General features: G+C 35.8%; 1 protein-coding gene across 3 annotated transcripts in view; it reads left to right on the top strand.

Annotated features, from left to right (window-relative positions):
• The window catches only part of RALGAPA1 (Ral GTPase activating protein catalytic subunit alpha 1), a 178440-nt gene that overhangs the window by 86534 nt on the left and 64457 nt on the right, over positions 1-27449 (top strand). For all 3 annotated transcript variants that reach the window (XM_007464829.1, XM_007464830.1, XM_007464828.1), the window contains 7 exons: positions 2588-2696; positions 4060-4170; positions 10223-10291; positions 15636-15770; positions 17544-17727; positions 23608-24472; positions 26916-26987. In XM_007464829.1, coding sequence (XP_007464891.1) covers positions 2588-2696; positions 4060-4170; positions 10223-10291; positions 15636-15770; positions 17544-17727; positions 23608-24472; positions 26916-26987 — 1545 coding nt within the window. The remainder of the gene's footprint in view (positions 1-2587; positions 2697-4059; positions 4171-10222; positions 10292-15635; positions 15771-17543; positions 17728-23607; positions 24473-26915; positions 26988-27449) is intronic.

Below are 27449 nucleotides of genomic sequence, written 5' to 3'. Positions count from 1 at the left end.
CCCTAGCATTTTCTATTAATAATGACAACCTTTTAAGTTTACAAGGGTATTCCTATAATATTGTTTCATTTAATCCTCATCACAATTCTAAGAAATTATTGGAATCATCATTATTCTTCCAATTTTGCTAGCAAGAAACTGATGGCTTAGAAAACTAACATTCATTAAGCCTTTTCTACATGCCAAGCACTGTTCTAAACACTTTATTACCTCACTTAATCTCTACAGCAACTCTCAGAGAATTTCAGTAATATGCCTTATCACCCAGAAAATGTAGAGCCATGATTAAAAACCCTGGCAGTTTGTCTTCAGAGCCTTATTAGATGCATAAGTAATAAGTGGCAGACCAGAATTGAACCTATAGCTTCTGATTCTAGATCTTCTGCCTTTTTTTTTCTTTTGTGGTACGCGGGCCTCTCACTGTTGTGGCCTCTCCCGTTGCGGAGCACAGGCTCCAGACACGCAGGCTCAGCGGCCATGGCCCACGGGCCCAGCCGCTCTGCGGCATTTGGGATCCTCCTGGACCGGGGCACAAACCCATGTCCCCTGCATCGGCAGGCGGACTCTCAACCACTGTGCCACCAGGGAAGCCCTGCCTTTTTTTTTTTAAAAAGCTTCATTGCCTCTCAGGTGAAAGAATATCAAAGCCTAAAACATAATTGACCAGATGTACATTTGGGAATCATTAACATGATAGCTCGTTGACAGTATAGGAAAATCCCAGAAGTCGAACGTTAAACATTTTCTAAACTTGTTTGCCTATACTTTTCAGGAATGTAAGGCCTTAGAAGCTTATACCCCAGAATCTGACGAGTAGCAGAAAGTTGAGCCATACTGGGAATAATCTAGATTATTTTGACATCTTGAAGAATGTAGGAAGCTGTACACACACATGCACACACAAAAACTGATCTTAACCTTTAAAAAGCAAAAAACAAAAAACAAAAACTTAAGCATTTGTACTCCCAGTCTGTGCCTTTTACTGTGTCTTTAGTTAGCTGCATCTATGGAGAACTTTGCTTCACTTCAGAGTTTATTGTTATTTTAGGATTATAGCTCCTTCCACTGCTAAACCTATTACTTGGTTATTTAGATCTACAAATGTTACATAAGATTGATGGGTGGACAACAGTAGGGAAGAAAGGAAGCTGTAGACCTCACATAGAAGACTTTCTATAGTTTTGATAGTAAATTAGTAGCATTAACACTGATAGACTGGAAGAAGGGGCTTAACTTCTGATCCATTATGTTCAGGAAGAAAAATATTTCTGCATTGAATTGTTCTGAAATTTAGCATTCTACTGAATTTAATTTAAGAATATCAGTATCAGGACGTGCAAGATATATCAGGAAACTAGAAGGAGCTGACTTTCTTTTAATACTTAGAAACATTATATGCTTCATCAGAAGCTTATACTTGAGCACACTAATAGAATTTTCACTGATTCTGATCATCAGATTACTTTCTTCAAGCTGAAACTCAGTTGAAGTAGGGAACTGAAGTTTCACAAGACATGAGGAAACAGAACAGAAATTCTCCAAGTTCTGTTTCTGTTGGAATTCCGTGTATAAATTTTATTTGTGGTCCCAATTTGTTTTAAAAAGAATTTGTAGCTAGCTATGTTAAATGTAAAAGATATGAAAATAATGTCTTACTGACTGCTGCTATCAGTCAATAAAATTACACTTTCCTTTTTAAAAAACAAAACAAAACAAAACATTTATTTATTTATTTATTTTTGTCTGCATTGGGTCTTCATTGCTGCCCGCAGGCTTTTTCTAGTTGTGGTGAACAGGGGCTACTTTTGGTTGCAGTGCATGGGCTTCTTATTGCAATGGCTTCTCTTGTTGCAAAGCACGGGCACTAGGGGCTCGGGCTTCAGTAGTTGTGGCACGTGGGTTCAGTAGTTGTGGCACACGGGCTTAGTTGCTCCATGGCGTTTGGGATCTTCCCGGACCAGGGCTCGAACCTGCTCCCCCTGCATTGGCAGGCGGATTCTTAACCACTGTGCCACCAGGGAAGTCCCCACTGTTTCCTTTTTGAAAGAAGGTTGCATATTTGTTTGGGAAGCTTTATGACAACATCAATTTATCAATATGGGTTTGTTAGAAAGATCCTGTGTGTTATCCCCACCTATGATCTTGGTAATAAATTATAGTTGAAAATAAGGCTTAGAACAGGGAACTCTACTCAATATTCTGGAATAACCTATATGGGGAAAGAATCTGAAAAAGAATGGATGTATGTATATGTGTAACTGAATCACTTTGTTGTATACCCTGAAACACAATATTGTAAATCAACTATACTCCAATATAAAATAAAAATTAAATTAAATTGAAAAAAATAAGGCTTAGAGTTTGGGGGATGTGCTTTCCTCCACTTTATCTTCCTAAGTAACAAATTGATTAATTAACAGCAATAAATTGATTAATTAACAGAGTAACAAATTGATTAATTCACCTAAACAGTGCATGTTCACTCTGGGTTGGTTGGTTGTGGGTGTTTTGTTTGTGGTGGTGGTGTCATTTCATTTAAACGCTCATCCACTTTTATTTGTATCATTATTGGTTGCCTTTTCTGCAGATGTGTAGCACTTTGCAGTTTAGGTATTTGGATTTGTGAAGAACTAGTCCATGAGTCTCATCATCCTCAAATTAAGGAAGCTCTGAATGTAATTTGTGTTTCTTTAAAGGTGAGTAAATAAATAAATAAATATTTAGTGGACTATATTAAGATAGTATAGAATGCATGATTATTTTTCTCTAAATGTTAATTATATATAATTAATTATATATTGTGCCCTTACAGAATAATTAATTCATTAATTTATTATTACATTATTTCTTTGATTCCAACTTTTTCCTTAAGAGTAGTTCTGCTCTTGATTTTAGGATATCTTGGTGATGACCTGTTTTATCTCAACTTTTTATGTATTTGGCTTTGTCCCTAAGATAAATATGGATGACTCCTAAAAAGGAAACCAGTCATTTAACAACATTTGTAAGGCTGTTTATCATTTCTTAATCAGTATTTTTGTAACCTACCCTTCGATCTTTATTACTTCCTGAATTCTTGAGCTATTCAGTTTTTGGCTTTATCATTCAAGTTAAATGCCCTCTTTGTGACCAGAATAAGATTTGCTCAGAAATAATAACCTGATTATTTGGAGAGTGTGAATGAATAAATGGATATTTTTATTTGTAAAAAGATGAGTGATATTATTTTTTGTCCTAAGACTTGTATTATAATATCTGTATAGAACTCTAAACACACAAAGTACAAATATTACTTATTTGACAGATATTTCTGAGTATATACTATGTTTGAGGTGCTTTGCTAGGCAGAGTAAGGAATACCAGAATGAAAAAGAAATATAAATACTAGATTGAAGAGATTAATAATACGATGGCTGAAAAAGATTAAAATCAGTAATAAAATATAAAAAGCTGAGAGAACCAAGTGAGTGGTGCATATAAACTGCTGATTGAGTTCAGAGAAAGCAGAGGTAACTTTGACTTAGGTATCAGAGAAGACTAGAAAGAGGAAGTATGTGGTCAGGGATTGAAGAGTGGGTGAGATTTGGTTATAGAGAGATAAGCATAAAAAGTTTGACTTTATACCACTGGGGAGTCATCTAAGATTTTTAAGTATAGAGAATGTCAGCATCAGAACAGTTCTTCAGAAGATAATATGGAAGTATTGAGTATACTAAGTAGATTGCAATGGGGAATGATGGGATAACAAGATTAGCAGTTTAGAGACCATTCCAGAAATCCAGGTAAAAGAAAATGGAATAAAACTTTAATGAGGATAGTCAAACATTACAAAGAAAAAATAAAGTTAATTATATCTTTGGAATGTATTATGATTTTTTTATTTTGCAGGTATATATTTATCTTCCTAATATTTTAATAAACACAAATATAGAATGACAAAAATAAACATGTATACAATTTAAAATTTTTTAGCAGCTAATGCAGAGATTAATAATATCAGGAAGAAATTTTTTATAACAGTGCTTTTTTGTTTTTGTTTTTTTCTTCTTATTATTACAGTTTACAAATAAAACAGTAGCCCATGTAGCTTGTAACATGCTTCACATGCTGGTTCATTATGTACCTAGACTTCAGATTTACCAGCCTGATTCTCCTTTGAAAATTATTCAAGTAAGTAATTTCTCATTTATTTCTTATGACTTGTTAAAGATCCTTAGATTTGGATACCTTGAGATATAAAATTATTTAGTAGTTTTATTTACATTTTGCATAGCTAAATAATGGCCACTCAGGGTACTTTTTTTTTTTTTTTTTTTTTTTTTGTGGTACGTGGGCCTCTCACTGTTGTGGCCTCTCCCGTTGTGGACCACAGGCTCCAGATGCGCGGGCTCAGCGGCCGTGGCTCATGGGCCCAGCCGCTCCGCGGTATGTGGGATCTTCCTGGACCGGGGCATGAACCCGTGTCCCCTGCATCGGCAGGCGGACTCTCAACCACTGCGCCACCAGGGAAGCCCCAGGGTACTTTTTTGAGATATCAAAGTTCATGACAGTCCCTTTCTATATTATGTTAAGAGATTATGTGGTTGGTTTTAAATGCTACATGCAAATTTATCATTGCCATTGTCTTTATAATGTATATTAGGCTTCATTCCCTGTCTTAGGTTAGAAAACATACCGTCCCTCCAGTTACCAAAATCAGGAGGTTATTTTGATTCATTCCTTTCCTTTCCTCTTCAGCCAGTCATTTATTAAGTGGTTTATTTTTATTTTTATTTTTTTATGTGTTCTGTGCTTCCTACAATACCTGACATTTTTCAGCCCTTAATTATTTCTTTCTTGAGATACTATAATAAACTTCTAAACTGGTTTCCTGGCTTCTGAGGTCATCCCCGCCAAGTCATCATTCACATTGACATGACTCTTATGTCACTTTCCTGAAGAACAAACAAACAAACAAAATCTCTGAGTGGTTTTCCTTTGTCTATAAAATAAGACCCAAACTCTTTAGCTGGGAATTAATTTGAGGCCTCCAGATGAGGCCCCAGCCCATCTTTTCAGAATCATGTACCAATTCCTTTTATGAAATACCCTGTAGTCTGGGCACCTGAGTCAGCTATTATCCCCTAAACATACCCCTCACTCTCTTCTTACCTAAAATGTTTCTTTTCTCTACCCCACCCCCCATCTTTCAGTGATTGGTTTAAATACCATCTCCTCAAAAAATAAGAATCCTTACTTGTTCTCTCCAACCAGGATTTATCTTTCTTATCTTCATATTCTTACAACATTTTTAGGAAAGATAGTAATTAATATTTATTAAGCACCTACTACCATGTATCAGTCACTATACTAGTCACCTTTTCATATGTTACCTCATTTAATTCGTAAAAAGTCGTTTGAGGTGGACTGTTATCCCTGCCTCCTCTCCTCCCTTTATTTAAGATGAGAGAACTGAGGAGATAGCAACTGTATAAAGTCATAAGCTAACAGGGTAGAAACAGGGTTCAAACCCAAGTCTGTAAAATTTCAAGTCCAGACTTTTCCCACTCAACCACGTCGCCAGGCCCTATTTTAGCACTAAATATACTTGTGTAAAAATTCTAAGCTTCTTGGGACTTCCCTGGTGGCACAGTGGATAAGATTCCATGCTCCCAGTGCAGGGGGCCCGGGTTTGATCCCTGGTCAGGGAACGAGATCCCACATGCGTGCCGCAACTAAGAGTTCACATGCCACAACTAAGGAGCCTGTGGGCTGCAACTAAGTAGCCTGCCTGCTACAACCAAAGAGCACACATGCCACAACTAAGGAGCCTGTGAGCCACAACTAAGGAGCTTGCGTGCCACAACTAAGACCTGATGCAACCAAATAATAAATATTTTTTTAAAAAAATTCTGAGCTGCTTCTTTAAGACAATGGCATTTTTTTCTTCATTATTTTCTATGCCTAGGGTGACTTGCATGACTTCCATTTACCTAAGAATCTCTTAGGTAAATAATCTGTTGAGTTAAATATAGTATTATGGTTAAGAGGTTGGGTTTGAAGGTTAGACCTGGTTTAACTAATCCCTGACTGCCATTTACTAACTTTGTAACTATCAACAAATTACTCAGTCCTCTAAATTCTGGCTTTCTATATCTTTACATTTGGGATAAAAATACCTACCTCACAGAGTTGCTCTGAAGACTAAATGAGAAAATATATGTAACACACTGAGCACTTTTTGCCTTAAAAGTGATGGGACATAAATTTTAATAAATGTTGGCAGCAGCTACCATTGTTATCATGCAGGACATGATAACTGGATGTAAATGTGAATGTTCATATATATGTCTACTAGTATTAAAACATTTGACATTTTAAAACTCGAAAATTTTACCCTTTAAGATTGATTATTCTGTTGAAAGTTAAGGTGTTCTTTAAGTAAGCATTTTTTTTTTGTTCATTTGAAGGCCTCCAAATCCTTTCCCTTATTTTCTTCATAGTTTATATATTATTAATACTTACCTAAGTAATTTTTAGGTGTGTAGAGTTTTTGCAGATTGTTTCACTGTGCATTATAGTGGCCAGTGCCTACAGATAAATGGTTATACTTTACCTCTAATTGAATGAAGAAATGAAATTCTAAAATAGTAGAGCATTTCACTAATGGTTACCTACTTACATAGTTAGGAGTAGAAGCCCAGTTCTATTACCAGTATTAAGTATTAATCTAATATACTAGATTCTATTAGTGTGTAAAGCCTTTTATGGTATAAATTATGTTTAGAGGAATTTTTCTACTTGAAGCAATCATTTATAAAATTTAATAGCATACAATAAAAATGCAGTAAATTTACCTCTATACATTTTTTTTTTTTTTTTTTTGCGGTACACGGGCCTCTCACTGTTGTGACCTCTCCCGTTGCGGAGCACAGGCTCCAGACACGCAGGCTTAGCGGCCATGGCCCACGGGCCCAGCCACTTGCGGCATGTGGGATCCTCCCGGACCGGTGCGCGAACCCATGTCCCCTGCATCGGCAGGCAGACTCCCAACCACTGCACCACCAGGGAAGCCCACCTCTATGCATTTTTAACATGCACATTAAAAAATTGAATGAGGGCAACTAGGCCCGTGAGTCACAACTACTGAGCCTGCGCGTCTGGAGCCTGTGCTCCGCAACAAGAGAGGCCGTGATAGTGAGAGGCCCGCACACCGCGATGAAGAGTGGCCCCCACTTGCCACAACTAGAGAAAGCCCTCGCACAGAAACGAAGACCCAACACAGCAAAAGTAAATTAATTAATTAATAAACTCCTACCCCCTACATATTCTTAAAAAAGAAAAATTGAATGAGATCAAGAAATTTCCAGGGTAAATGATAACACTATAAGAATGTTTTGCTTTCTTTTAATAAGGTCTTTTATTTCATATTCTCTGTATCAATTTTATTCATATTCTGTTCAGTGTATAATATATGTTAATTTAAAAAGCCACATTATAAAATCTTTCTTTAAAAAAAAGGCGTATATTTACAAGTATATATACCGAAATATATGGGAAGATGAGAGTAAATTTCTTTATTTTTCCCCCAACTTTATTGGGGAATAATTGATAAATATAATTGTATTATATTAAAGTATATAACATAATGATTTGATATTGTAGAAGGGTTACCAAGATCAAGATAATTAACATATCCATTACCTCACATTGTTAACATTTTTTTATGGTGAGAATGCTTAAGGTCTACTCTTAGCAACTTTAAGATATTCAGTACTGTACAGTTAACTGTAGTTACTGTACTATACATTAAATCCTCAGAACTTATTTTTATAACTGAAAATTTGTACCCTTTGACCTACATCTCCTTAGTTCACTGGACCCCAGCCCCTGGCAACCACTATTCTGTTTCTATAAAATCAGCTACTTTTACTTTTCCACATATAAGTGATACCATACAATATTTGTCTTTGTCTGGCTTATTTCACTTAGTGTAGTGCACTCCAGGTTCTTTCATGTTGTCTTAAATGGCAGGATTTTCTTCTTTTCTATGGCTTGAATAATATTCCATTGTGTATATATGTACACCACAATTTCTTTATCCGTTCATCTGTTGAAAGGCATGTGGGCTGTTCCATATCTTGGCTATTGTGAATAATACTGCAGTGAGCATGGGTGTGCAGGTATCTCTTTGAGACACTGATTTCATTTCCTTCTGAGATATACCCAGGAGTGGTATTATATGGTAGTTCTATTTTTAATTTTTTGAGGAACCTTCATACTGTTTTCCATAAGGCTGTATCAGTTTACATTCCCACCAATAGTATATAAGCGTTCCCTTTTTTCCACATCCTCGCCAACATCTGTTCTCTCTTGTTTTTTTAAAAATAGCCATCCTAACAAATGTGAGGTGATATTTCATTGTGGTTTTGATTTGCATTTTCCTGATATTACCGATGTTGAATACCTTTTCATGTTCCTGTTGGCCACTTGTATGTCTTTGGAAAAATGTCTATTCAGATCCTTTGCCCATTTATAAATTTAGTTAGTTAGTTTTGCTATTGGGGGTATAAGTTCCTTGTATATTTTGGATATTAGCGCCTTATCAGATATATGGTTTGCAAATATTTTTTTCCATTCTGTAAGTTGTCTTTTCACTTTATTGATGGTTTCATTTGCTGTGCAGAAGCTTTTAGTTTATGTAGTGCCACTTGTTTATTTTGTTGTTGTTGCTTCTGCTTTAGGTATGATTTCCAAAAAAATCATTACCAAGACCCATGTTAAGGAGCCTTTTCCTATGTTTTCTTCTAGGAGTTTTATGGTTTCAGGTCTTTATATTAAGCCTTTGATCCATTTCAAGTTAATTGTTGTGAGTGGTATAAAATAGGGGTCCAGTTTCATTCTTTTGCACATGGATATCCAGTTTTCTCAACACCGTGTGTGTGTTCTTGGACCCTTGTCAAAGATTAGTTGACTGTATGTGTGGGTTTATGTCTAGGCTTTATTCTAATGCACTGGTCTGTGTGCCTGTTTTTGTGTCAGTACCTTACTGTCAGTACCGTATTTTGATTACTGTAGCTTTATAATAAAGCTTGAAATCAGGAAGTGTGATGCCTCCAGCTTTGTTCTTCTTTCTCAGGATTGCTTTGGCTCTTTGTTTTTTTTTTTGTGGTTCCATTCAAATTTTAGGATAGTTTTTTTCTACTTCTGAGAAAAACACCACTGGAATTTTGCATTTAGTTGCATTGAATCTGTAGACTACTGTGGTAGTGTGAACAATTGAACAATATTAACAATATTAATTCTTCCCCATCTATGACATGGAATATCTTTCCATTTATTTGTGTCTTCAGCTACATTCACTAGTGTTTTCTAGTTTTCAGCATATAAGTCTTCCACCTCCTTGGTTAAATTTATTCCTAAGTATTTTATTGATTTTGATGCTGTTGTAAATGGGATAGCTTATTGTGATAGTTTATTGTTGGTGTATGCAGCTGATTTTTGTATGTTGATTTTGCATCCTGCAGCTTTACTGAATTCATTTATGAGTTCTAACGGGGTTTTTTTTGGTGGAATTTTAGGATTTTCTATATATAAGATCATGTCATGTACAAACAGAAATAATTTTACTTCTTCCTTTCAGACTTGGATGCCTTTTATTTCTTTTTCTTGCCTAATTGCTGTGGTAAGACTTCCAGTACTGTGTTGAATAGAAATGGCAGTTGTGAGCATCCTTATCTTGTTCCTGACTTTAGAGGAAAGGATATTAACTTTTTACCTTTTGAGTATGGTGTTAGCTTTGGGCTTGTCATATATGGTGTTTATTATGTTGAGATACATCCCTTCTATACCTAATTTGTTGAGCAAAGTAGATGTCTTGAGTGATAAATTATAGATGGTTTTTATAAATCTTTTTGCTTATCTATGTCTTCTCATTTTTCTGTCAGAACATATATTATTTGTATGTTTATACTTATTGATTCATGACTTGAATTTGTAAGAAATCCATTTATAGTTAACAGAGCATATATAACTTTGGTTCTGTACATTAGGATTGTAAATGATTGATAGTTAAGTGTACTTGAAAAGCTGACCTATTAAAAATTACTTTGAAATAACAATGTTAATATATTTTGGATAAACTTTCAGCAGTAGATTTTGTATCACTTTAGCATTATTGTTTAAGTTTTAGGATGCACCATTAGTTTGACATATTTTGAGCTATTTTCTTTATTTCTTACAGATTCTAATAGCCACTATTACCCATCTTTTGCCAAGTACAGAAGCTTCATCTTATGAAATGGACAAGAGGGTAATTTAAATTTTTTAATATTTAATATGTGGTTATCTAGTAAGATACTTATATTTTAAAACTGTGAAGGTATATCTATTTACATGGGAAACATTAATTAATCTTGTGTTTAAAATAATTTGAAATATAGCTTTCCATTATTTAAGTGTAACTAAATCACATTTTAGTTTATATCTCAAGTTAATCATGGTCATCTGATAAAGTCTTTGAATTTTAGGGTTGTAAGGAACCTGGGAGGATATTCTGTCCATTTATAATTTTTTTACTTGTTATGGTCTTGTTTATGCCTGAAAATAACTGAGAATAGGTCCAGAAACATAATTACAGCTGCAGAGTTCTGTAAATAATGGGCAGAACATATGTAATAAAACATACTTGATATTTCAACACAATATGATTAAGAAATGGTAACACTGAGATTTCTTGTTGGCATTGTCAACACATGAGTTCTATTAAACTGTGGGAATATATGAGATGACTTAAGGTGAAGCTGTAAAGTAAGAAGGGTTAGCAAAGTATAACACCTTGAAGATAGCAGTTAACAGGCAGAGAGGGGGGTCACCAACGTAGTGACATAGAAGGCTGCTGAATTTTCCTCCTCGCTTGGACCCATGGAAGATACAGCTACACATGGAGCAGTTCCCTCTGAGAGAAATCCAGAAACTAGTCAAGTGACCTCTACACATCAAGCGACTAAGAAAATACCCACATCAAAAATAGGTAGGAAAGGCTGTAACACACTCTTGCCATAAAGCCCACCCTAGCAGAGCTCCTTACAGTCAGGAGGAAGCCCCCAATTCCCACCTTCTCTCTGAGGAGAGAAGGGTTTAACCCATACGTCTAGCACCCCACCTTTTAAGCCTGCCACCCAAAGACAGGTCCCCAAATCACCTGGCTCTGAAAAAAGTATAATAGTCTAGATATTCATTGGTACTTTTGGTTTTTCACTTGACAGTATATTCTGGAAATTCACAATAAATAAATTCACAGAGGTCTTCCATGTTCTTTTTTGCAGCTGTATAGTATTAGTACTCCATTGAGGGAGTGTACCATAATTTATAAATTTCATAATTTATTCAAGTCATTCTTCTATGTATGGACATAGAGATTATTTTCAGAATTTTGCAATTACAAGCAATGCTGCAGTGACTAACTTTATGTCTGTATATTTTTACATTGTTGGAATGTGTCTTCAGGGTGTATTCCTAGAAGTGGAATTGCTGGGTCAAAAGGTAAACAGACAATGTAATTATGTTAAATATTGGCATTCCCACAAGCATATACTATGAGAGTATGTTTCCCCAGAGCCTAACCACAGAGTATGACATATTTTTTAATTTTTGCCAATTTGATAGGGGAACAATAGTATTTCAATGTAGTTTTCATTTACTTTTCTCTTTTTATAAGTGAAGTTGAATATCTTCTCATATTTATTAATGGCCTAATTTTTTACTTTATTTTTGTGAATTGTCCATTCATATGTTTTTATATTTTCAGTCAGATTTTGGTATTTTTCCCTCAGATGTTTACATATTAGGGAGTTTTTTATGTAAGTCAGTTTATCAATCTTTTACTTCATTAGGTATCTAGATTTTGAGCCATAGGTAGAAAACCTTTTCACGTTTTCTTCTAGTACTTATACAGCTTCATTGTTTACACTTTTAACCCTCATCCATTTGAAGTTTATTTTCTGTGTTTTGAGATAGGGATCTAATATTTGTTGTTTTCCTAAATGGATAACCAGATTTCTGAGTTCCCTTTATTAAAAAGTTCCTCTTTGCCCCTTAATGAATAATCAAGTTCCATAATTACTTGGGTCTGTTTCTTAACTTTCTATACTAGCAGTTTTCAAACTCTTTTGGTGACAAAATCATTTTACTATTGATAAACATTTTTGAAGATCTCAACTTTTGTTAATGTGGACTATATTTTGTCTTCTTGACCTGTCTTGTACTGAGAGTGGTGTGTTAAAGTCTTCTATTAATATTTCTATATTTCCTTGCATCTACTGTGGTTTTTCCTTTGTAGTCACTGTTATTTTATATATAGATATCCATAACTGTTTTATCTTCATTTTGAATTATAGCTTTAACATTAATGCTTTTTGGTTTGAATTCTAATTTGCCTGGTGTACCTTTTTCCATCTCTTTAGTTTTAGCCTTTCTGAATCTTTTTGTTTATATCTCTTGAATACAACACATACTTGCGTCTTGCTTTGTGAGCCAAATTGAAAATCTTTTTCTTTTATTAGGCAAGTTAAGCCCATTTTTATGATCTATTGTATTTTTTATCTTACCTCTATCATTTTATTTTATGATTATTATGCATGTTATATTTTCTTTTTCTTTCTCTGCATGATGTATTTCCTTTGTTCTTCTTAAAATTCTTTTGGTATTCAGGAAACTTTGTACTTTTCTCTTGTAGTTACCTTTATATGTATACTTTTTGTAATGCCTTTGTTCCCTTGCTTTCTTAACCTTTTATACTATATGGTTTGTGATTATTTAATGGTATCCTTTATCTCCCATATGTTGCCTACATGTTAATAAGTGAGCTTATGTTACTTTTCTTCTCTCTCTTCACCTTCATTTTTAGTTCCTTTATGTCTGCACATAACATTTAGCACATGTCATATAACAGATGATTCTTCTACACTCATCTCTACATTTTTTTAAAATCTTAGATCCATAACTAAATAAATATATCAGATACTCACTGTTAGACTTTTTACTGAAGTTCCTCAGTCAACTTCTTGGTTAAATGAAGTTCATCTTTATTCTTCAAGATTGGCTCATGAATGCAGAATTCCCTAAGCTCTTGCATATATAAATTTTTTTCTGTAACAAGATACTTGAAAAGTAGCTTGGCTAGATATGGAATCCTTGGTTCACACTTATTTTCCTTGAGGTTTTTATTTTTTTTAATGTTGCCTTGCTTGTATACTGTTTTTGAGAAATCTGATGCCATTTTTATTCTCTTGTCCTTGTAAGTTATTTCATCTTTTTTCCTGGAGGCTCTAAGGAGATACACACACACACACACACACACACACACACACATACACACATACACACACACACACACACACATATATATATATATATTTATTTTTTTAGGTCTTACTTTTCAAGTTTTACCAGGATATGTATTAGAGTTGATTATTGCAGGTCAGTTTGTCCTGGATCTGGTAGGCCTTGTCAATATGTAGATTTGGGGGACTCCACATTTAAGTGAATAGGATATTCTTTTTCTGTCTTCCATTCCAGTCATTTCTCTGCCATTTTTTACCTTTTTCTTTGTCTCACTTTTGTTCTCTTTATTCAATGCCCCTTATTAAATTTTCTTTTTATTTTTTTCAAACTTATTCTTCCTTAGGCATCTTATAACTTGGGCTTCATTTCTAATATCATTTTATCCTTTTTTAGTTTTCTTTCCTGACTTGAATCAATTCTTCCCTTTTTGGTCTATTTCTTCTTAGTTTTTTAAATTCCTGATTTAAGATGGGATTTTCGTTGTCCCCTATACCTAAATGCTTATTTGACAATACTTAATTTAGATTAGAAGGTTGTGTTATAGTTTTCTTCTGCTTCATTATTAGTTTTGGTGGGCAGGAATTTTCATCAGCTGAATTGCTTAAGATTCTCATTTTCTGTTTTCTTTTTATAGTAGTTCTGTATAGATGAAGACTGTGTCTGCATTTCTGTGGACAAGATTGGTGGCTTGGGGTGGTTTATAAGATTCCTATTTCAAGAGCTCCCTCTTCTGGCAGTTTAATAAAGTATAGTGTTTTTATTGGATGACACTAAGGTGGGAGAGGAATTACAGAACCATCAGTTTTAAAAAATTGTAAAAATCTTGCAAGGTCCTAAATTTCTCTTTTGATTTTTCTTTTCACATTATGTTTTCCACAAGGTGTCTTTCCAATCCCTTTTAACATTTTTCTCCCCTAAAGTATTACCTTTCCTGCAGTACTTTTAAATACTTTCCTTCTACTCAGTACTCTATCTACCAGTACATGTTTTTCATTATTCTCACACTTAGGGTAGACCTTTTTTGGGGGCTTGGTTTTTTGGTTTGTACCTAGTTTCTTTCTCTCTTTTACAGCTTACCCAAACTACCCTCACTCTTCATGAGAGCTTGCAGTGGGAGAATGGGTAAAAGCTTGTTGGATTTGCTGTGTGTATTTTCTACTCACAGATAATTGAATTTTGAATGTTCTGTTTTCTGGTTATACTGAGGATGTGGGTTTTGTGATATTTTATTGGTTCTTTTTGTTCTTTATTGTTCTTTTGGAGGGTGTGTTGTGAGATTTAGGCCAGCATTACTCTTTGAGTTGGAGAGTTGGTCTTTGATTCTAAAGATCAGTGTATCTCTTATTGCTACTTGATTGACACTTTTATGGTACTAATTGTGATTCTTTATTCAATAAAATGGACCACATAGATACTGCTATTTTACTCTACATTTTGGATAACAGTGTTTTGTTTATAACATCCATCAGTTTAAATGTGTCCAGTAGAAAAATTCATTTAATGTAATTAGTAACAGTATCAGAAAGTGGTTAAGATAGTCTTTCTGGCAGGTTGCTCAGTGAGGTGTTAAATTAGAAAAGAAATGTGGAAATGATTGTAATACATATGAACTAAAACCTTTCATTTGTGTTCCATTTCTTGTGCATTACGTAAGAAAAGCTAATTGATGTCTGTTGTCTTTTAAGCTCAGTGTTTTTATGTTTGTTTAAAAATAATTTGGGGACTTTCCTGGTGGTGCAGTGGTTAAGAATCCGCCTACCAATGCAGGGGACACGGGTTCGATCACTGGTCTAGGAAGATCCCACGTGCCATGGAGCAACTAAGCCCATGAGCCACAACTACTGAGCCTGTGCTCTAGAGCCCGCGAGTCACAACTACTGAAGCCCACACACCTAGAGCCCGTGCTCCACAGCAAGAGAAGCCACTGCAATGAGAAGCCCACGTACCACAATGAAGAGTAGCCCCCGCTTGCTGCAACTAGAGAAAGCCCATGTGCAGCAATGAAGACCCAACGCAGCCAAAAATTAATTAATTAATTTAAAAAATAATAATAATTGTAATGTTCCTGTTTTTATTATGCTTAAGGTTTCATTGTGCTTGCTTGCCCTAAAATATAAGGGAGAAACCCACAGTAATGTTCATATACATCTTAAAATCATTTAGGTCTAGGTAAATGTTAATGGTGGAACTTACTTGATAGTTCCTGAAATACATTTTGGAAAACAAAAGATAAGTTGGTGAATTTCTGTTAAATTTTTAACTCTTATTTTATGAGTTTACAATAATAATGATCTTTTTTGTTGTTGTTTCAGTTGGTGGTATCCTTACTTCTGTGCCTTCTGGACTGGATCATGGCCTTACCTCTAAAGACACTGCTCCAACCAGTCCATGCTACAGGAACAGAAAATGATAAAATAGAAAAATCTGTCCTCAACTGTATTTATAAGGTAAACTTCTTTGCTTTATTATTTATTTGGTAACCAAGGGTTTTTAAAACCTAAAGAAATAACATTTCTTAGTATTACATTTTCATTATTTTATAGCTAGGTATTTACTTTTAATAAATTTATTTATTTATTTTTGGGTGCATTGGGTCTTCGTTGCTGTGCTTGGGCTTTCTCTAGTTACAGCAAGTGGGGGCTACTCTTAGCTGCGGTGCGTGGGCTTCTCATTGTGGTGGCTTCTCTTGTTGCAGAGCACGGGCTCTAGGCGTACGGACTTCAGTAGTTGTGGCACATGGGCTCAGTATTTGTGGCTTGCAGGCTCTAGAGTGCAGGCTCAGTAGTTGTGGCGCACGGGCTTAGTTGCTCCGCGGCATGTGGGATCTTCCCGGACCAGGGGTCAAACCCATGTCCCCTGCGTTGGCAGGCGGGTTCTTTTTTTATTATTATTATTTTTTTATTTATTTTTTTTGCGGTACGCAGGCCTCTCACTGTTGTGGCCTCTCCTGTTGCGGAGCACAGGCTCCGGACGCGCAGACTCAGCGGCCATGGCTTAAGGGCCCAGCCGCTCCGCGGCATGCGGGATCTTCCCGGACCAGGGGTCAAACCCATGTCCCCTGCGTTGGCAGGCGGGGTCTTTTTTTATTATTATTATTTATTTATTTATTTTTTTTGCGGTACGCAGGCCTCTCACTGTTGTGGCCTCTCCTGTTGCGGAGCACAGGCTCCGGACGCGCAGACTCAGCGGCCATGGCTTAAGGGCCCAGCCGCTCCGCGGCATGCGGGATCTTCCCGGACCAGGGGTCAAACCCATGTCCCCTGCGTTGGCAGGCGGGGTCTTTTTTTATTATTATTATTTATTTATTTATTTTTTTTGCGGTACGCAGGCCTCTCACTGTTGTGGCCTCTCCTGTTGCGGAGCACAGGCTCCGGACGCGCAGACTCAGCGGCCATGGCTTAAGGGCCCAGCCGCTCCGCGGCATGCGGGATCTTCCCGGACCAGGGGTCAAACCCATGTCCCCTGCGTTGGCAGGCGGGGTCTTTTTTTATTATTATTATTTATTTATTTATTTTTTTTGCGGTACGCAGGCCTCTCACTGTTGTGGCCTCTCCTGTTGCGGAGCACAGGCTCCGGACGCGCAGACTCAGCGGCCATGGCTTAAGGGCCCAGCCGCTCCGCGGCATGCGGGATCTTCCCGGACCAGGGGTCAAACCCATGTCCCCTGCGTTGGCAGGCGGGGTCTTTTTTTATTATTATTATTTATTTATTTATTTTTTTTGCGGTACGCAGGCCTCTCACTGTTGTGGCCTCTCCTGTTGCGGAGCACAGGCTCCGGACGCGCAGACTCAGCGGCCATGGCTTAAGGGCCCAGCCGCTCCGCGGCATGCGGGATCTTCCCGGACTGGGGCACGAACCCGCGTCCTCTGCATCGGCAGGTGGACTCTCAACCACTGTGCCACCAGGGAAATGCTGAGCTAGGTGTTTTCTAAGAACATAGATTTATCTTATGGTACCTAGGGATAATTAATAAGTACTTCTTACAAGACACTGTTGTTTCATTGCAAAATTTTGAAAGAAGTCTGTTGAATATGAGAATCATTAGTTAAATTTTGCTCATTCTTCTTTTTTAGATTTTAGCTTGATTGAAGAGCTAAGTGTTTAAATATTTAAAATTTTTGTCAGGTGCTTGTATTAACAGTTGACTTGTTTCCTCCTTTTTCTTTATTTATTTTCACTTAAAAGGAAAACTTGGTATGTTTTTTCTCCTCTATTTTCAGGTATTACATGGGTGTGTTTATGGATCTCAGTGTTTTAGCAATCCAAGGTATTTTCCATTAAGCCTCTCTGATTTGGCATCTGTAGATTATGATCCTTTTATGCATTTGGAAAGCCTAAAAGAGCCTGAACCTCTGCACTCTCCTGATTCGGAACGATCTTCTAAACTCCAGCCAGTAACAGAAGGTAAAATGAACTCTCTTCAGGACAGTATTGTTGCTTGGGTTCTCCCAAGGTATGATTTGAGGCCTGGGTAGAAATACTGGAGGATAATATATGTTACTTTGTAATTGTTTACCTTGACATGTATGTTATAGCTAAGTTCATTTTTAGTTTAAGAAACAACTTCAGATACACAGTTCCTAAGATTATATGTGATGACATTCCCTTTATACTTCTAAGTTATTCTGATAAGTTTTTTAACCACATTGTTTTTACATTCAGAGAGTTTACTGTCTGATAAAAGGGAAAGATGTAAACAAGTAACCTTATGATATGAGTACATATTAAAACAAAAGTACATTCAAGATACAGGGGTAGCCCAGAGGAACCCAGCAATTACTGAAGGGTTTTAAGGAGGTGATATACATCAGGGGTTCCCAACCTCCAGGCCATGGACTGGTACCGGTCTGCGGCCTGTTAGGAACTGGGCCGCAGAGCAGGAGGTGAGCAGCAGGCAAGCACATGAAGCTTCATCTGCTGCTCCCCATCACTCCCATTACCGCCTGAACCATTCCTCCACACCCCACCCCCCATCCGTGGGAAAGTTGTCTTTCACGAAACTGGTCCCTGGTGCCAGAAGGGTTGGGGCCCACTGATATACATGATAAAATTAGTATTAAGAGCACTTTGATAGTAGTATTTTACAGGAGTCAGCAAACTATGGCCCATGCCTGCCACCTGTTTCTATAAATAAAGTTTTATTGAGACACATCCATGTTCTTCATTTATGTGTCATACGGCTGCTTTTGTGTAGTAATAGTAGTGTTGAGTAGTTGGGACAGAGATAGCATGGCCCATAAAGCTGAAGATAATTTACTCTCTGTCCCCTTGCAGAAAAAGTTTGCTGATCTCTAGTATGTTAGATTGATTTTAGGGTGGTTAACTTAGAATCAGAGAGACCAATCATGATGCTGTTGCAATAGGCCAAGCAAGAGTTGCTAAAGGGTTAAATTGGTTATATTTTCTCTAAACTAGACTAAGAATATGAGAAAGTTTAGAGGATTAGGAGGGAAAATCAGGAGGGCAGTATTGGAAATGGTTAGCTTAGAGTGCCTGTTGGATATTCATGTGAAGAGATCTAGTGGACAGATCTAGGTCTTAGCAGAGGGGTCTTTGTTAGGAATATGTATTTACATGGGTGTGTGTATTCTGAGAAGAAAAAGTTGGAAAGGAAGGAAAACCAGGAGAGAGTAGTTTCTCAGAAACAAAGAGAAGAGAAAGATTTTTTTTAAGACTGGCCAATGGTATTAAATGATAGAGATATCAAGTACAAAAAGACTGACAAATATATCTACTTTAGTTTCAGCAGAAAAGTAGGAGACAGAAGTGGATGGCTGTGGGTTGAAGAGCAAGCAGAAGTTAAGGAAGTAGAGCCATCTGTCAAAAGTGCTCTTTAAAAAAGCTTGACTTTTTTATTTTAAAAAAGCAAAGAAAAATGATAAAACAATACATAAGTTAAAAGATTATTCAGGATTAACGAGTTCTAAAGACAGAGTTAAAGTCAGTATTAAGCTGAGAAGGAAGGTAGTAAGGGTATCATTAATAGAGTGAAGTTCCTGAGAGGTGAGCTGGAAAGATTAGGTGTTAATATTAGCCCTTCTTCTGCGACCAGAAAGAAGGTGCAAGTAAATTAAGGGGGCTGACAGAAGTTACTGAGGGCCCAGCAGAAAATGGAAACTGCAAAGTTTTGGTTGCACAAGTCAACATTCAGTAAGGTGGATCTGGCAGATACACAAGGGAACAATGGCCTTCAGAATGTTAATATGTGGTTTAGTTATAGAATCTAGGGTTGGTAAGGATTGAACTGATGCTAGGAACTGGGTAATAAGCTGGAAGAAAGTAGAGGTGATGCAGTGAGTCAGAAAGTAGATGTGGTTGTTAATAAATTAGAACAGTGATTCTCAGCCTTGGCTGCATATTACAATACTGATGTCTGGTCCCATCCATAGAGATTTTGATATATTGATCTGGGATTGTTGGGATTTTTAAAACCTTGCAGGTGATTAATAAGCAGCCAAGGTTGAGAACCACAGAGCATATCAGTATGTTAGGACAGTGGTTTATTAAATGAGTTTTTAAGCAGTGGAACCTCGTCAAATAAATTTCACAAGGAAGTCCACTTTGTAAAACTTTTTAAAGTAGAGCTGCAGCAGGGATTGTGCTGACTTCTCTCCCATTCATCTGCAACAGCCCTCTCCCAGGCTCTACAAAACAAAATTGGGAAATCACTAGACTAGGGGGTTGTGGTCAAAGAGTAAACTATCAAGGAAGAGTTTGATTTTTAAAGGCAGAATAGTTATAAGTGATTAAAACATTTAGGATGTGGCTGTGGTAATGGATTGATGACATAGAATGCAAGTGAAGATATAAAGCTACACATCAAGGAAATAGGGCTAGGGTTTTGTGTTGATCACAGATAGCTGATAATTTGTCTAGAACACATATATACAAGTGAAATAGGAATATAGGAAAAATAATTCAGACAATAATTGATACAGGTGACATAATTATTTCTTTAGATTTGGCATAGTACAATACAGTGTTTATTTTACTTAAGGACAAAGTTATATGAAAATATTCTTTGCTTTTGCATTTTTAAAGGTGTAAAATGATAAAGTTTGATTCAGGGCAGGATAGTGTATTTCTTAAACAGTGAAATAAATTAGTTTACTTATGTAAAAGGAAGTTTTAATGTAATTCATGCAAATTTACTGTGCCATTAACAGTCACTGTAAAAGACAGAAAGGTGTAAAGGTTTTAAACAGATGAGCTTTATATTGATACCAAATACTCTGTAGGGTGCTATTCTCTAAATGTATTAAAGTTGTTCCCTTTGGACTTTCTTAAATGTATTAAGGACCAGATAAATGCAGAACCTTTTAGGAACAGCTGTGAGCTAGCAGCAGGTGATTCTGTGGTCTGTAGTGACTACATGCTGTGGGGTTTTTTTAATGTGGCAGAAATGGCTAATCATTGTGCCCTTGTCTAAGGCATGCTTCATCATCTTCAAGTACTTTTTTGGCCAAAGATTTCTAAACATAGAGTGTCCCTAATAAGCTCAGTATTGGATTGAACAAGTCTGATTTGAGAATGATTGGCAGGAGTAGCTGTAATTATTAAATTTACTAAAGAATAAAGCAAGGTAGTGAAGTTGGCTTTTTGTCAAATGGCAGTAGTCTTATTAGCAAAAAGTCATCATTTGCAGGGTCAGAGTGAAAGGAGGCTCTAAAGAATTCATTCTGTCTTAATTATAGTTTCACCTATACATATTATGCAAAGCTCATATTTAAAGCATTTGCCAAAATTAACTTCCTCTGCATGTTCTATTACAGTGCAGTGAATTGCAGCAGCTTTTTATGTCTTGCTGCTTTTGTATGCCATAATAATCAGTAATTACGGGTTTGCTGCAAATGCTTGTAGGGTTTGTTTAATCTGACAATATGAAAAGACAACCTTGAATAGACTTTTTTGAATGAATGCTAGTTACACAAAGCCTTAGAAGCATCGATATCTTCATTTTGCATTTTCTCACAAGGCTGGTTATTTTAGAATTTCATTTTGAATTTCTACATTAGAGAATTTCATATGTTTTCTTTATATCTAAGATATATAGAAGAAAGATGTGTATGTTCTGTAGCTTACGATTCAAAAATAAATCTAAATAAACCTAACTGCCAAATTAACAAGTTGAGGGGTTTCTGTCCCTTTATATAAATATATATATATATATATATATATATATATATATATCTCCTGAATTTGGAGAAGCAGCTTAGGAAAGAAAATGCTTCTACCTGCTTCTGAAATGTAAATTTATTTTTTAAGTGTAATCAGTGAACTTCTGTGAACCCTCAAGTGCAAAATGAGAAGTATTGGCTAGATTATCTGCAAGGCCTCTTACAGTGTGAACACTCATTAAAATCTAAGCTATAATTAGAGAAGCAAAAGCAGGCACTAGATTCAAATCACCCCTCTGTTTCTCATCATTCAGTGGTATATCTTTTTACTTTACCATAATAGGTCTTGAAAATGTAGGATTGAATTAAGGTTAATCATTTAGTGTTGTTATCTAGTGTTGAATAGCTCATTTTCAGAGCTAGCCATACTATCGTCAAAGAACAACTCAATGTAATTGGAACTTTTTAAGTAAACTGAAAAATGTTTATATGTACATATATGTAAAATAAAACTTGATTATGGAAGATTAAAAGTTTGACACTCAGTAACATTTCAAAATCAACCAAAGTCCACAGAAAACTGTTCTTTTTTAGGGTTGGAATAATGGAGAAGATGTTATTGGTATTAATGGCATAGCAGCTGATTTGTTGCTGACTCTTTGCCTGTACCCAGTGGTGTCGGTTCTGAATCTTGAGGGCTACAACCTTGAAAATATAACATTGTTCTTCTTTCTTGCCTCTTTTTAAGTAATCATATTAGCAGTGCAAAACCTATTTCCCTTATAAACTTTATAAAGTTGAGTTTATTGAGGTATAATTTACATGAAATAAAATTTATCTTCCTTTGATGTGAGAATTTTACTATATATTGATTGTGTTGGTGGATATACAATTCTATATAGTTACTGAAATTCATCACAAAGTACACTCGAAATTAAGGAATTTATTTTATGTAGGTAATACTTTGATCATCAGGACATTTTCAAATCTATATTTATTCTGGTAGCTAGGCCATAGTATTCCCAAATGATTAACTTTCAGAATATAAACAATGCTCAGACAATATCACTGTGGTAGAACAATACAGAGACATGATTATTCTGTAACCTTGTTTATAAGACAGACAAGAACACTATCAACACACACACAAACACACAACTGAAGCCCTCTTCTAACATGAATGATTAGTATGTCTTTAGTAATGACAACTCTCCTCCCACCTCCTAGACGAAAAGTATCAAGTTAACCCAGTTGTCCCCACTTCCTGACACCACTCATTACATAAGTGGCTTCCACATCAACCCTCTATAGAATCACACTGGCAGTCTTTGGCTAGTGGGCTTGGACAAGTTATTGTCTATCTGCATTTCCTCCTTTCTCCCTTTACTCTCTTTCTGTATTCTTTGTTTTCCTTCCACCCTCCCCTCCTTTAGGTCATGACATTAGGCACCTTGCCTCTTCAGGCCTCTTACTACTATATTCTTTGAGTTTTCTCTTTTTACCATTTCCTGTGTTTGTTTGTTTGTTTTTAAGTTACTCGTATAGATATGCTCCTGATCTCTTTAATGCCTTAGAAAAATAAGCAGGCCATAAAATATTTTTTCCTTTAAAATAAAGTTTCCTTGGCATATGCTGGCTACACTGACTCACTATTTAAATTGATCCTGACTCCTAAAGTTTAGTGAAAGATCACTTTTTTCTGACACTCTTACATCATCCATAAAAGCCATAATTAAATGCCGTTTAAGGCATGCTGCAAACTATGTTTCTGAATCTCCTCATAATATAAGAAACTTAACAGTTGGATTTCATTGACTTTTTAATCTGGGTGCTAAGTGATTTCAAGTGATTTATAACACTTTTGAACCTTCTTTGAAGGTATGATGTACATTTAAGAGCCTCAGTTTAAATTATGACTCATAAGCAAAAATTTCAAAAAGGGCTTTCTTATAAAAATGAACAAAACTTCATCAAAGAACAGTTTTCTTCTTCGTTATCATTCTTGTAGTACATACTCTAAATTGAAAATATTAATATTTACTCAAATATTTGAATGTGATTTTGATAATGTGATGGAATCCCCATTTGTTGTCTAATGTTTCATTCTTATATGACTTCCTAGGAAGCAGCAGTATTCCCACTCACTTATTATATTTTTTATTTCTAGTGAAAACTCAGATGCAACAAGGATTAATCTCTATAGCTGCCCGCACTGTTATTACACATCTGGTAAATCACTTGGGCCATTATCCAATGAGTGGTGGTCCTGCTATGTTAACAAGTCAGGTGTGTGAAAATCACGACAATCATTACAGTGAAAGCACTGAACTTTCTCCTGAACTCTTTGAGAGTCCAAATATTCAGTTCTTTGTGTTGAACAATACAACCTTAGTGTCCTGTATCCAGATCAGATCTGAAGAGAGTATACCTGGAGGAGGTTTATCTGCTGGCCTTGCATCAGCCAATTCAAATGTCAGGATTATAGTACGTGATCTTTCTGGAAAATATTCATGGGATTCTGCCATCCTGTATGGACCACCTCTTGTAAGTGGTTTGTCAGAACCTACATCTCTTATACTTTCATTGTCTCACCAAGAGAAGCCAGAAGAGCCTTCTACATCTCATGAATGCTTAGAAGATATAACAGTTAAAGATGGGGTTTCCCTCCAGTTTAGAAGAAGATTTAGAGAAACTGTACCAACTTGGGATACAATAAGAGATGAAGAAGATGTTCTTGATGAGCTTTTGCAGTATTTAGGTGTAACTAGTCCTGAATGCTTACAGAGGACTGGAGTCTCACTTAATATTCCTGCTCCACAGCCTGTGTGCATTTCTGAAAAACAGGAAAATGATGTTATTAACGCTATCCTTAAGCAGCATACAGAGGAAAAAGAATTTGTTGAGAAACACTTTAATGACTTAAACATGAAAGCTGTGGAGCAAGATGAACCAACACCTCAGAAACCTCAGTCAGCATTTTATTATTGCAGATTGCTTCTTAGTATATTGGGAATGAATTCCTGGGATAAAAGGTAAGAATAAAGGAGAAATTTTTCCTTTTTAAAAAAATATTAGTCTTATTCATCTTATGATCAGCATTTTAGTCTCTGTTCTTTCCCTCACTAAATTTTACCTACCAATTAGTTCTTTGACCAGTGGGCAGATTTTCTTTTGATTTTGAGTCTACTGAGTTTCAGTTTTCAGGTTTCAAGGGAATAAAAAGATAACTTAATGTAATAAATTAACTTTAACATTTTCATAATGACTAGTATAACTATCTGACTTAGAACTCATAGCTCATACAATTGAAAAAAATCTTATTTTTTCCAACCTTTATGTAAGCTAATAGGAAAAACTGTTTTTTCTTATAACACTTCTAACACCAAATGTGTGAGTTTTTCACACCAAGCAGTTTCAACAATACCTGGAGTTAGCACAGACAAGTTAAGGGCTCAGACCAACAAGACTGCCCCCCACTTTAGACATCAATTGCAGGTCTGGGTCACCCATACTTCTGGGCAACTGGCTGTAAATCAGAGGTTCCTACAACCCCCTTCTTGGGTTTGAAAATTAACTATAATGATTCGTAAAACATTTACTTACATTTATCAGTTTATTACAAAGGATAGTTAAAGAATACAGATGAACAGCCAGATGAAGAGGGACATAGGGTAAGGATTCCAAGTGTGGAAATTTCTGTCCCTGTGGAGTTGCAGTGTGCCACCCTCCCAGCACACTGAATGTGTTCACCAACCTGGAAGCTCTCTAAATCCCATAATTTAGGGATTTTCATGGAGGTCTTACCATGTAGGCATGATTGATTATTAACTCAGTGTCCAGTTCCTCTCTCTCCCCAGAGGTGGGGCTGAAAGTTTCAAGATCCTAATCATGGCTTGCTCTTTCTGGTGATGAGGCACCATCCTGAAGTTATCCAGGACACCACCAAGAGTAACCTTATTAGAACAAAAGATGCTCTTATTACCCAGGAAATTCCAAAGGTTTTAGGAGGTCTGTGTAAGACTCTCCTGTTACCTCCAGCACTCAGGAAATTACAAGGGTTTTAGGACCTCTGTGTCAGGAACTGGGGACACAGCCCAAATGTATATTTCTTATTATGGCACATAAGCCTAACTTTTTTTTTAGACAAACAGTGATATGATCATTTCTTGTTTGTATCAGAGAAATTAACTCAGGATTTAGCATCAAATCAAGAAAAGAATCTGGATTTCATTTTTTAAAATTTTGTTTTCTCTTATGCATATTGCAAAACCTCATTAAAAACTTGCAGTACACACACAGTTTTGAAGTAAGTTAAGTAGGAGTTAAATGAAAAGGCATGAGACTTAAAGCAGAAGATCCAGGTTAGAGTCACTTAAACTTTGAGCCTCGGGTTACAGTCTGCAAATTGAGGAAATAACTCCCACCTCGCATGATGGTAAGAATTAAATTAGATAATGTATATAAAATACTAAAATTGTACACTAATGTAAAGCATTATTAATATTTTTAAATATTAAAAATATTTTAAATGTATCTTTAAAATTGATTTTTTAAATGTGATACTAAAAGCTGTAGGGAAGTGGAAGAAGCATTATTGAATGTATTGTTTTTGTTCAGTTTGTAGTAGAAGGGGAGCTCAGATATCACTGGATGAATAAATCTTAAAGTAATTCAAATGCATGTGAAGCACTGAATTGGAATTCTACTTGCTTACCTAGTGTTTATAATCTTACTTGGTTTAAACCCTTCCATTTATTAGAAGGGTGTATCCGCCTTATGGGAAAGCCATGTTATAACAGGAAAACAATTTGCCTTATGGTATGTCCACATACAGGTAATTGCCACTAATATAAATTCATTCTACTCTCTTTTGCCGTAGAATGGTCCATACATTGTCTCTTGAGAAAAATTAAAGATGGGAAGCTATATTTTACCACAGCAAACATTGATTTCATGAATATAATTTATACATAATTTAGCACCTATGTAATGTATTTGGTAAAATTTACACACTGCTTTGTAGTGTAGAAAAATACCTATCATGTAAAACAAAAAAAAAAAACAAATTCCATCTGGATTACACATCCTTATTTGGTAATGATTTAGATTTTGTGAATATTTTATTTCTCATGAGGAACAACTTTCTCACATATTTTTATGAAACTCTTGAGAAGGAACCTATAAGTATTTTTATCCATTTTCCTGAATATGAGTTTGGGAAACTCACAGCATCTGCAAGGAAACATTTAAGTGGCCAGTAGATTATGATCCACTAGCAGAAATGTATGAGGGCCTGGGTAGAAATAATGACATATATTCTTTACATTTTTTTTAGGGTCTGTTCTCCTTTGTGTTAGCAGTATGAAAAGGCAAGAAAAGTATAAGAGTTGCATGAGTAGACTGGAAAGTATTTCCAGAACTGTCATGTCATTCACTGCAAATATGATGAAAATGTTTATAAATCTCTCTATTTAGGAGGAGCTTTCATCTCCTGAAGAAAAATGAAAAACTACTTAGAGAACTTAGGAACTTGGACTCAAGACAGTGGTAAGTTGTTGGGAAATTTTCAGGTTTATCTCTGGCACCTGTCAGCTATTCCTCTGTTCGTGTGTGAATAATACTGTATTGTTGAATTATAACTTTCTGAGCAGAAACTGTTTTTCATTTATATATACCTTAGAAATACCATTTTTAGAAAAATCTACAGCTGCATTTAAATGTTTGGTATCTTTGGATTGTTTATAAATAATAAACACTCGACGTGTTTTATACTTTTGTCTTCAGTTTTTTGCTTTTCCTGTTCCCACAGTCAGTTTGTCCACCCAGCTCTGATTCCACTTACCTTTCTGTCCAGCAAACTCACATATTGTCAACCATTTTTAAAATGCCTTATCTTGCACCCTCAAAACTGTTCTTCTGCTTAAGTTTATATATATATATATATATATATATATATATATATATATATATATATATACACACACACACATATATGTGTGTGTGTGTGTG

Source organism: Lipotes vexillifer, unplaced genomic scaffold (assembly GCF_000442215.2).
Source record: "Lipotes vexillifer unplaced genomic scaffold, Lipotes_vexillifer_v1.1 scaffold324, whole genome shotgun sequence".
Taxonomy (NCBI): Eukaryota; Metazoa; Chordata; class Mammalia; order Artiodactyla; family Lipotidae; genus Lipotes; species Lipotes vexillifer.
Note: the sequence above shows the minus strand (reverse complement) of the source record. Positions and strands in the feature narration are given on the sequence as shown.